Source organism: Panthera pardus, unplaced genomic scaffold (assembly GCF_024362965.1).
Source record: "Panthera pardus isolate Hobbes unplaced genomic scaffold, ASM2436296v1 HiC_scaffold_6, whole genome shotgun sequence".
Classification (NCBI taxonomy): domain Eukaryota; kingdom Metazoa; phylum Chordata; class Mammalia; order Carnivora; family Felidae; genus Panthera; species Panthera pardus.
The window spans coordinates 103,896,293-103,908,343 of record NW_026526991.1 but is presented as its reverse complement, the minus strand read 5'-3'; the positions used below and the strand labels follow the sequence as shown (position 1 = coordinate 103,908,343).

The following is a 12,051-nucleotide window of genomic DNA, read 5'->3' as shown; positions in this document are numbered from 1 at the left end:
GAAAACCTGCACTAGGGTGCTGGTAGTGGTAATGAAAAAGGTCAGATTCTAGGTAAGATTTTGAAGGTAAAACATATAATTTGCTGAGCTGGATTCTAGTCCTTGCTTCGTCATTTATGAGCTGGAACCGGCCATTTCTAAGAAGATTCACTTTCTTCATGTGTATGATGGGGGAAACACTCTCTGTCTTAATATCTCTAGGATTATTATACTAACACAATGTATAAAAGAATGTGAGCCCCGTTGTGAAACTCCAATGTCAGATGCAGATAGTTAAGAACCACTACTTACTGGGCACTTTGCACTCATATTTTCATTTAGTCCCCTGTCAATCCCACAACTGGATATCACTACATGCATTCTAGAATTGAGGGAAGCGAAGTTAGAGAGCCACATGGCAAATAACCAGAGGGTCAGGATTCAAGCCAGAACTTTCTAACTTGTGTCTGTGCTCTTGGCCACTCTGCTCCATCTTTTCCCTAGAAAGCACTTTTATGATCCCTCAAAGGTTGTGACTTTACACAAGACAGTGACCTAGAAATATTTGTATACTTTGAAGAAGATGTCATGTGGAATATCTTTCCTGATGCCATCTGATCATGCTTTAGTAAGAATATGTACCCAAACATTTAGAAGCCCACACGTACAGTCCTGTGGGGGAAGGTGAAGTAAGCTTGTTGAGTTCGTCTTGTGTTTGAGGATGTTTTGTTTGGACAACTTCAGCCTGGTTCATTCCAAAGACCTTACCTTCCCCATGACTCTCTCTAGTCATGCCAAATATTCAATGATCTTTTTCTTGCTTCCTTCCCTGGGACCCACGGGTAGAATCCTGTGTAGAGTTCCAGAGGACCAATGGCTCCCTGAATGTGACCTCTGAGAATGCCACGTCTCCTGTCATCGAGTTCTGGGAGTAAGTGAGGCCCCTCTCCCCATCCCAGTGTGGGTTGTGTTCAAAAGAAGGGCACAGGGATGGGCTCATGCAGGGCTGACCCTCAGGGGACCACAAGAGAAGAATTTCCACGTCCTTCTTTGGTGGCCTAAGTGTTCACTTAAGTGGCCTTTTTTCTGGTGTGCTTGTATTTGTGGTTAATGCAGAATTGGTTTCAGAGATGAGAATTTTGCAACTCTCCTCAGGCTGTGCCTGCCTCTCCTCTCCCATGCGCCCATGTGCATGTTAGCACACATGCATGTGTGTGCACACTCCTAACCCCTCCTCCCTTCTGCTGCATGCATATTGCCTCTTAGCCCCCCTCTCTCCCCTCCCTAATGTTGATAATGACCTAGGACATGATTCCTAATATCAAAACATCCTGAAACCCTGGTTGAGAAGATATGTGTTTGCACCTCCCTCTCTAGGTTAAATTGGTACTCAGCCTCCCAGAGCAAACTTACCTGGGAACAGTTTATATTTGCCTCCCTTTATATCTACCCCCACCTCTGGGCAAAGGAGAGCCTCATGGATCTGAGTGAAAAGAGCTGACAAGCCTTTGGACAAGAGCCTGGAGGCATGGCTCCACTGCCTGAGACACACGGGCTACAAAACTGAGGCTGGCAGCAAAAGTGGAGCCCGGCTCAACCTTCTCTCCCCAGGAGGCGGGTCCTGAAGATCTCTGATGGCATCCAACACCTGGGGGCCCTGCGTTGGGAGCTGGCCTTATGCCTCCTGCTCGCCTGGGTCATCTGCTACTTCTGCATCTGGAAGGGGGTCAAGTCCACGGGCAAGGTCCGTTTTGGAGAGCTCCTGGCCCCTCTCATCCCAGGACTCCCTGTCTTCCCTGGGGGCCTGGTCACCCAGGAGTTCTCCTAAGCTGTAACCTGGTCAGGGATGGGAGGGAATGATCTCGCCAAGATTTTGTGTGGCTCCCTTCCTTGATTCTGTGTCTCTCCTTGATTCAATCCTGTGGACTCTGGTACATGGGGAAATGGAGTGGAAAGGAGGAGGAGAGGAAGGCAGGAAGGACACTTCCAGATCTGTGGAATGTGATCTTGCAATACACCACGTGCGAGGGGACATTGCAAACTGGACACAGTTCGTGGCTCTTGTTTCATCCAACAGTTCTTGGGAGAAAGAATCTGCCCGAGACTGTTAATCTCAAAATGATTCTCAACCACCCTGAGAACCTGGGGTGGGGGGCACTCTTTGCCTTGGGTGTACAAGGTATGAGAGGGCTTTCTGAGTTCTTCTGGACTCTTGCCCTTGGAGGCCTCCAACAAGGCTTCCTTCGTAATCTGGCTGCCCGGGTGTGCTAAGCTCGTAAGCTCTGTGAGGATAGGGATCATGTGTTACAGAGTTTTCATACCTGACAACCCTTGCCGTAATTCTAAGCACACTTGGTGGGAGAATGCCTGAGTTCATTCAGTCACTCGACAAGTATTTACTGGGTATGTGTCAGGAGGAGGGTGGGTGCTTTAAGTGGGAGGGAGAAAGGGATAAGGGAGGTTGCGGCTTAAGGCAGAGGGCAGATGGAGCTGAACAGCTGCAGGGGTTGGGTGGGGGAGGAGAGAAACTCTCTTGACCTCTTCTGTGGGTGTGGGGGAGCTCTGGCCTCCTGACTCTGCTGCTGGATCGCCAGGCCCTTCCTTCCAAACTCACAGGTTCCTTGTGTTTCATCTGCCCTCTGGCCAGGTGGTGTACTTCACAGCCACATTCCCTTACCTCATGCTGGTGGTCCTGTTAATTCGAGGGGTGACGCTGCCTGGGGCAGCCCAAGGAATTCAGTTTTACCTGTACCCAAACCTCACGCGTCTGTGGGATCCCCAGGTAAGAAGCCACAGACAAGGGCCATCACGTGGCCCTGGAGGGTGTTTCCGTGCACTGTGGTCCGGAATCCCTGCTCCTGGCCCAAACCCCAAGGCATCCATGGTGGCGTAGGGGGGCTCCAGACATGTGTCAACAGCTGTTTGTGGTCCCTGCTTGGCTCACACCTCTCAGGGCTGCCTGAGACGTGTCCCTCGGGGCCTTTTACTCACAGGTGGCGGCCCTTTCCCCACCGTCTACCCCGTCCCCTTTTTGCACTTTTTTTCTCTTGGTGATCTTTCACACTGAGCTTCCTCTCTATTTCTTCACCCTCCACCAGCTCCTCTGGTTCCCTCCCTGTGGCCACGTGGCCCATTCTGAGGTGTCCCGGGCCCCTCCCAGCCAGCTGGGCTGGTATTGAGTTTCCTGTCAGTTGTCAAGAGGCCCCTGCCTCTTCCCTCCCCTTTGGCCCTTCCTTTGTGCCCACACTCTGTCTGCTTCAGCCAGCTTCCTCATGGCTTGGCGCAGGGAGGGGGGTGGTGCTGCTTGCTGACTGGAGGGGTTTGTAAAGCAGGGCCTGAAATAAGAAGCCACTGCCTCTGACGGGTTTCTTATCTTCTCATGTTTGGCAGCCATTTTGAAAGCTGGCAAAGCCAGGAGGTGTCGAGGGCCGGAGGGGAGCGTGGGTAAGCTCCACCCCAGAGCCCCTAAAATGTGTTGCCCAGCTACGTGCCCCGCCTCTGCCTCCCTGGCACGGAGGTCGCCCTCCCTGGGGAGCATGTACAATTTAGAGATCCTCCCCTTGGGTCCTGGAGGAGTTCTCTGAGTTTGGAAAGGGGCCCTAAGGAGACATAGGGCGGGAGGCTCCCAGCACAGAAAAGACTAACCGTTGGATGGCTTTGCAAACATCATAAATAATGCAGTACCAGCACATTCCCTGAAACTGCCCAGGGGGAATAAGAGCAAAGGGAGCGGCACACAGTTCCACGCTTTCCTCTGGGGCTGGGCGCTCAGAAGCATGCAGAAGTGATGGGTCCCCATGATACAGAATTTTGGGTGATCCAGCAGCTGAATTTTTCTTAGGCCTTCCAGCCACCCCAGCAGAGTTAAGTTCTCCCATCCCAAGTTCTACCAGGCCTGCTGTGGCTCCCAGAAGTAGCCAGAGCACTTGCATTCAAAACCTCCCCCAGGGAATCCATAGCCTTGCGTCCTAGGTATTGCTCAGTGACCTGGGGGGATATGGGCTTATCCCATCCTCCCCCATTTCTTAAACATAGTGGAGGTGCAGATTGCTGTGGCGTCAGCTTCACGTGAGGCACAAAGGCTGTAGTCAGGCTTTGGAACAAACCATAAAACTGTAGGTGTTGGCGCTAAAACGACCCCAGAGATCATCTAGTGCAAACTCCTCATTGAACAGATGAGCAAACAAGGCCCAAGGTCACACAGCAAGTAAGTGGCTGGCCAAACAAAGTGTATTTTTATTTTGTGAATCATAAGTACTTTGACTTATCTGGGACCAAAGTGTTGTGGTGGAGAGTCCACAGCGAACAGGAGGTCGTGGGGGCAGAGTTGAAGGACAGCTTTGAAGGCCAAGGGTAGACTCTGGCTTGGGTCTGTTGTGCAGGAGAGCTCTGTTGTCGTTCTGGAGCAGCAGAGGTGTGAACCAGTCGTGAAACCGCACAGTCTGCCTTTGTTGGGAGGTCAGGGAGGGAAGGAAGGGCTGTGTTCAGGCGGGGAGACAGGCAGGTAGGCTGACACAGAACTAACTAGGAGAGAGGGGTCTGGGATTTCTGGAATGGATTTACGGCTTCTGTGATCAGTGCCTCATTTGTCCTGATCAGCTATTTATAGCCAACAACTATTGAGTGCTAACTATATCCCTGTCATTGTTAAGAGGCTTACATCCATTATTATAGCTTATCCTCACAACAGATCAATGAAGTATCCTCATTTCATAGATAGGAAATGAAGGCTTAGAGAGTTTAATGAATTTTCCATCCTCGTGTCTGCAACTGGAAGCTGGGCCCGAATGCTGACAAATCCCATATACTTTATGATCTCTCTTTAAAAAAAAAAGAAATTGTTAATGTTTACTTATTTTTGAGAGAGACAGAGTGCAAGCAAGGGAGGGGCAGAGAGAGAGGGGGACACAGAATCCAAAGTGGGCTCCAGGCTCCAAGCTGTCAGCACAGAGTGGGGCTAGAACCCACAAACCGCGAGATCATGACCTGAGCGGAAGTCATACGCTTAACCGACTGAGCCACCCAGGCGCCCCTACTTTAGGATCTCTTGAAAGCAAAGTCCCGTCTGCACATCTTGGTTTTTCACATAGCTCATTCATTCAGCAAAAATTTCTTGAACATTCATCATGCAGCAGGTCTGTTCTAGGTGTAGCGTTTGTTGTAGAGTAGCTTCTAGCAAACATGAAGAAGGTGGACCAGATAGCCTTCAACTCTGAGCATTAATAAAGCCACGACTCCGGGTCTGGGTTACCGCAGGGAATAAAACCTCTTTTAATCTGCCCTCTGGGATATTACCCTTCCAACCCCAGCCAGCTGTAGGCTGTGCAGATAGCATGTGTCTTCCTGGTCCTCTGAAGCCATGAGGAGGGAGATGTTTGAAGAGCCAGGCTTGGTCTGGGCTTCCCAGCAGCCTCACTGGCAGCCAGGTCCTGGTCTCATGCTGCAGGAAGCCTTTGTTGTCAGCGAACAGAGCAGCGGCCTGCAGGTGTGATGCTCCTGCCAGAGCCCTAATTGAATGTAGTTGGCACTCCCCAGGAAGTGCGATAATTCCAACTGGCATTTGCCTGGCACTTGAGAACGGTGCAAAATTCCTGCTAGCCAACACAAAGACCAAAGACATCTCTCTCTGCCAAGCAGTTGGTCTGGGAGTGGGGAGGCAGGCAGAGACAATGCTGGGTTGATCTGGCTTTCTCCTCTCTTTCTGCCAGGCTTGCTGTGTGTCAGGCAGGTCACGGACTCTCCTCGTGTTTCCTGGGGCTCGTCTCTTTCACGTTGTGGAGTAGATCCTGGAAACTCAGGACCCTACTGGGTGCTTGTTTCTTTCCCTCGTCTGGCCCTCTGTCCTGCTGCACTTCCATAGATGGATGGGGCAGCAGGCTGAGGGTACAGTGTCCAAAGAGCCCTTGTGGAGCCTTTTAAAGCCCTATGTTAAGCTATTCTAATGAAGGGTCTGTTAAGGGAAGAGGTTGGGTCCATTGATTAGAGTCTTTTTATTTTGACATCGTACATTGAAATCTATGGGACCTCATCATTACTGAAAGGCGAGTTGCCTTTTTAAAACAACAACAACAACAACAACAACAACAACAAACAGCAGCAACAGCTAACACATTTATTATGTGCTTACTGTTTGCCAGGCACGTAACTGGTTACATGACACAGGGTGGTCCCCACACAACCCTGCGAATTTGCCGTTAGCTTCATTTTGCCGAAGAAGAAATGGAAGCTTAGAAAACTTAACAAATTTGCCCTAACCCACAAAACTAGCACATGGGGGAGCCTGGGTTTCATTCCAGGTACTCTAGAAGTCTGCTGTGTTGATGACCATGATATAAATCATCCAAAGAATATGAATTTGAGAGTTTTAAGGGATGCTTTTATTATTCCAGAAGGTGGGATAGGGAATCAATATTTATGTGTTAGGTATTTCATATATATTATTTTATTTGTTATTATACCCATTGCTCTGATGAGAAAAGCAAGGTTCAGGGAGGTTAAGTGACTTGCCCAAGATCACATAGCTAGTAATGAATAGAGTTAAGAATTGAACCCAGTTCAATTTGACTCCAAAGCCCAGGCTTTTTCCATTGCACACTATTGCCTTCCTAAAAATACTGAATATAATAGTCCTTGGGATTAAACTCAAAGTTGGAAACGTCTCTCCTGGATCTTCTAGAGGTCTCTGTCTTTCTCTGCTCCCCCAAAGACCTCCTTTTTGCCCACATTCCACCAGGTGTTTCTCACACTTGTCTTATTCTCGATCGGACCTCTATTTCAACCAAAGACACACTGGGGCTTTGCTTTAGAAGCCAGGGCTGCTGGCGTGGTCAGGGAGTGGGTCGCCTGTGGCGGGGAACAGGACAGCTTGCTCTGCTTGTCCCTGTGGCCCTTCCTCTGACCCCACTGCTCTCCCCATCCCAGCAGGCCTGTCAGGCTGCAGCTGGGCCAAGAGCAGGGGGCTTGCCAAGCTCCCCAGGAGGGGGCTTTTGTCAGAGGCACCGGGTCTGCCCCTTGCCCTCCGAACTCTCAGCCCTCCTGCTGCATTTTTTTCTGTGTTCTCATTAACCTCTGTTCCCACCCCAGTCTTAGTCTGTCCCCCTCAGGGCAGGGTGAACTGCCAAGGCACAATTTTTCTTATTTTTTTCTTCCCGAACCCAAGTTCGCGAAACCTCATCACCATGGGATCTGCAGCCCGTGCCTGTGTGTGGGCAGCCGCAGAATGTCTCTGAGGGCACTGGAGGGTTTCCCTGTTAACTTGTGGGTCAGTCTGCACCCTGTGCACTGCCAGGCACAGGGAACAAACTTGGAAGATCTGACACTGGGCAGGCTCTTGGGCCATATCCTGGATGACCTGATGGGGAGAGATCGCGGGGGTCCGTGGCTGTGAGCCCCCGGGGAAGATCAGGGCATCTCCCAGCCCTCCATGTCTGTGCCTGGGTCAGGCCTCTCCCCACAGGCTCAGAGCCTCTTGCTGCAAGGCGCTGCGAATGACCTGCTGAGTGAACAGGAACGAAATAGAACAGAGCGACCTCCGGTCACTGAGTTTTCCTGCGGTGACCATTCTCACAGGCTCTGTGGGGCACTTTTAGAAGAAAAAGCTTTGAGACATCTCAAAGGAGCAAATGGAGGACCCAAGGCACCCCCTCAAATGTCCGTGGCATCACACCGAATTTTGTGAGCCCCTCCTTCTCATCCTCAGTTTCATTCCTAACTTTTCCTTCTCTAGCTTCTGAAATAAATCCCGAAACTGCCCCTCCTTTTCCCATTATAATTTGCCGTCAGGTTTAAAAAAGTTTTCCTGGTGTTTCCATCTTTGTGTGCTATTTCCTTGTTAGCCAGGGACCCTTCTGGATCTTCGACTGTGCTGCTTGCTGCTGACGCCTTTTCCCTGGTGGCAACTCCCACCTCGCGGAATACCTTGGGGACAGGGTTCACAGGGAGCAGAAGGGGCAGGAGACTGGAGATGGTCTCCCTTTTTCTTCACCAGCTTTCCCTGTGCTGTCCTGCTTCCCACAGAAATGGGACTATAACCAGAGGACTGAGTGCCCTGGATGGGTCCCTGATGCCAGTTCTCAGGGGCAGTGATTCCCACATCTGGCTGACATTAGGATCATTCAGGAAGCTCTGAAAATAATACAGATTTCTGAGTTCTCCTTCAGTCCTAGAGATCCAGTATCTCAACTGGGGCTTGCCAAGGGGTCCCTGAGACCCACCACAATGCTGAGGAAAATGGGCACTTGGGTGGGGGCGAGTGTGACCAGAAAGCAAGGGAGGTTGGGGGCCGCGGAGATGGTTAGTGAGGCAGGGAGAGGTAGGTGAGGGACTGAGGAGCTTTGGACAGACAGAAGCTGAGGTTCTGGTGGATGTGGGCATTGGGAGCTTGACATGGAGGTAAGGAGAGCAGGGGCCTACTTGGGAGCTGCTAGGGCAGGGCTGGGCAGAGACCGGAAATGGCAAACACAGAGATGGTAGGACACCTGCCTGGTGATTTCTGCGCCCGTAACTTAGTGCTCCTTTGTGGTGCTCACATCCTCTGAAGACGGGAGGTGCCTGGGGAGGGTCTGTGGCCCCAGGACCCCACCTCCTGCAGATCTGCAGAGTTGCCTAGTTCTGTTTGCCTTGATGTTCTTTCTCTTTGGGATGTTATTGTAGCTGTTGAATCTAAATCATAACATGCCGGGGCTGGGTCAGCCAGCTGAGACAACAGTAACAACCATGCCCTATGTTTAGCCACAGAGCTCCTTCCCCCCCCCCCCCCCCCCCCCCCCGAGGAGTACAAAGCCCTTACAGATGCATTTCTATTCATCCTCAACTTTGTCAGCTACGGACTACTTTCTGTTTTTCAGATAGCAGATTTTGAGGCACACAGGGGCAAAGCCATATCTCATGTTGGCATTGATATTAAGGGCCTATATCTGTCCCTGGATTCCTTCTGAACTGGTCACACTGCCAGGAGGGGCAAGGATAGGGGGGAAGTGCAGGCAGAACCCTGGGCTGTATTTCTGTTATACAAAAGTTGGTACTGGGTCTAGCCTAGTCCTAGGGCTCCCTCCCAGCCTCCTCCATCAAGTCCATTAGTCTTTTCCAATGCCCAATGCCCAAGCCATCCTGGTAGTGCCCAAGAAACTCCATCTAGGGGCCCAGGAAGTAGAGCCCATTGGGACAGCAGCGTCACAGGCTGAGAGCAGGGTTCTCACCATTGCTAGCCAGTGCCTGGCTCAGCCATGGGCCTGTGTGCCCCCATGGAGCCCAGATGGCCTGGCTCTCCTGGTGTGCAACTTTCTTGCCTTTTCCCCGTGTAGGTATGGATGGACGCAGGCACCCAGATTTTCTTCTCCTTCGCCATCTGTCTAGGGTGCCTGACAGCCCTGGGCAGCTACAACAAGTACCACAACAACTGCTACAGGTGACTGGGGGCAGTGGGGCCCAGGCCACCAATCTGCCTCTCTCAACTGCCCCCCTCCAGCATGCTAGATCAAGGGTGATTTGGAGGGTGCACCAGCTCATGGATTCACCTTCCCCCTACTCGTCTTCACCCCATTTTCCAATGCCCCAGGGCCGCAAGTTGCTGAAAGGAGCCAACCGCAGCACGGGCAGGGGGATTGCTTCCAAAGGCTGGGATAGTTGCAGTTGGCTGGGAAACCACAGTGAGGGCCCAACCCTCCGACTAACGGAGACGTTGGTGGGCTGAAGCCTGAGGAGTAATTCATCATATACAGTGGAACCTTGGCCTGGCCTGCTTTGTATATTTGCCCCAACAAACACTGAATCCTTACCTATTTTTACCTCACTGCTCCCCTTCCCATGTCCCCCTCCCTCTGGTTCCCAACTTGGTTCATATCAGAGCATTCATGCTAATTTCAATCTTAGCTAAAAAAAAAAAATCATGTCATGAATTGCGAAATCAAATTTGAGGGATGGGAGTTATTTGTTGCTTGGGATTGTCTATGTCCATACCCTCCATATTAGTATGCCAAACTGAATTGTGTCTGAGTGGTAGCGTCCCGAGTGGTGTGGTGGCAATATGGCAGGGAGGGAAGGCCGTGTGGCAGTTTGTAGTTTTTAGACTAGCATTTTACTTCCTTAGAGCCTTATTCTTTCATGACTACCTTGACTGACTCCAAGTCTCAGCTAATGGAGTGGGCAGGGGGAGGGCAGAACCTAATCCTGGCAGGCAGCCCCTCTCTGGCCTGCGTGAAGGGCTGGGGTGAGTGTCTGCCTGTCTGAGGGGCAGTGTTCCCAGTTCCTGTTGGCAACCCCTCTCTGACCCTGCCTGTCTCCGCCTTCCCACCTGCCCCACAGGGACTGCATCGCCCTCTGCTTCCTCAACAGCGGCACCAGCTTTGTGGCCGGATTTGCCATCTTCTCTGTCCTGGGCTTCATGTCTCAGGAGCAAGGGGTGCCCATCTCTGAAGTGGCCGAGTCTGGTGAGTGTTGTGGGGAAGGGCACCAGGGGTGGCTTCTGTGAGTTTTGCTTGAACCTTCGCCAAGCGGGATCTGTACACGTTTCTATTGTCGCCTACACTGGGGGTGAGCCATAGTCATCTTTCGGTGGACGTGTCCTAGAAAGACCTGGGGAGCACCCTCACCCCAGCTTCAAAGGGTAGAGGCATAGACAGTGAGCATTTCCCACAGCTGGCCTCCACGTCCTTGCCCTGGAGGCAACCAAGGTGATGAGGTTCATGTTTCTCCTTCCAGAAACAGTTTAGGCATATATGAGTAAAAAGTGCACGCACGCACACACACACACACACACACACACACACACACATAAACATTCATACATGCCTAGCACATATTACTACTGCTATTTCTTACTCCCTTCAAAAAGCTAATTGATAATATACTATATACAGCTGGTATACAGCTGGGCTTTTTGTTTTACTCACTTTACTTTTTTTTAAGTTTATTTATTTATTTGGAGAGAGACAGAGACAGTGCAACGGAAGAGGGGCAGAGAGAGAGAGGGAGAGAATCCCAAGCAGGCTCCTCACTGTCAGCAGGGAGCACAAGGCTCGAACTCATGAACCATGAGATCATGACCTGAGCTGAAATCAGGAATTGGATGCATAACTGACTGAGCCACCCAGCTGCCCCTTGTTTTGCTCATCTTAAACTGTATCTCGAAGATAAGTTTATGGTGGCACATAGTTTCCTCCTTTTCACCATGCAGTGCTATTGTTGCTTTTAAACAAAATCAAGGATTGGTCCCCTACCTGAGTAAGCTGTAAATGTCCCTTGCCCTTCCCCTATTCTTGAGGGCCACCGTCGTGCACTCACTAGCAAGGCAGTGTTTTATTATAACGTTCCCACAGCACATCCTGTTACGCAGAGTACCAAGCACTGGGATCCCACTGAGTCTTATTAAAAATCATAGCGTTTCACTTTTATTAAACATTTACTAAATGCCAGGCACTGTGTGAAGCATTTTGCCCGCACCATGCAGTGGAAAGCTTTGAGGCAGGTGCTAGAATTATCTCCCTCTCACCAGTGTGTGACACTGGGTCAGCTGCACGAATGTACCTAGCCTGCCCAACCACTTGGCTCTTAAGTTTGAAACCTCTGGTTTGGGGCAAGAGATCCTGAGAGTGAGCCTGAGGATTCAGGGTGGAGCTTGCAGAAACGCAGGTGATATGCCTCCTTTCGATTTTCCAAAGCCCTTCACACCCACAGTGTCTAGGTTCCATCCCTGCCAGTGAGAATACAGCGGGTGGTGCCTTGGAAATTTGGGACCCAGGTAGAGGTTTAGGTGGCTTCTCCTGGGTGAGTTTGGGGGTGATGATGGTAACTTTGGGGTCAAGTTTCCTCTGGCTCCTGTGATTCCATGGCCCCCGCTGGGAAGCCTTGGGATCAAACACGGCCTGGAGCCAGCCCAGGCACTGCGCTGTGTTCCTCTGCTTCTTGCTGTAGGCCCTGGCCTGGCTTTCATCGCCTACCCCCGGGCTGTGGCGATGCTGCCCTTCTCTCCTCTCTGGGCTTGCTGCTTCTTCTTCATGGTCGTCCTCCTGGGACTGGACAGCCAGGTACCAAGAACTGGCCGAGCAGAGCCTGAGAGATGGGTGGGTGTGTGGG

General features: G+C 51.2%; 1 protein-coding gene across 6 annotated transcripts in view; it reads left to right on the top strand.

Moving 5' to 3' along the window:
- SLC6A13 (solute carrier family 6 member 13) overlaps window positions 1-12,051 on the top strand; it is a 34,427-nt gene that overhangs the window by 18,645 nt on the left and 3,731 nt on the right. For all 6 annotated transcript variants that reach the window (XM_019464907.2, XM_019464905.2, XM_053894776.1 and 3 more), the window contains 6 exons: window positions 826-910; window positions 1,591-1,723; window positions 2,627-2,761; window positions 9,282-9,385; window positions 10,282-10,406; window positions 11,890-12,002. In XM_019464907.2, coding sequence (XP_019320452.1) covers window positions 826-910; window positions 1,591-1,723; window positions 2,627-2,761; window positions 9,282-9,385; window positions 10,282-10,406; window positions 11,890-12,002 — 695 coding nt within the window. The remainder of the gene's footprint in view (window positions 1-825; window positions 911-1,590; window positions 1,724-2,626; window positions 2,762-9,281; window positions 9,386-10,281; window positions 10,407-11,889; window positions 12,003-12,051) is intronic.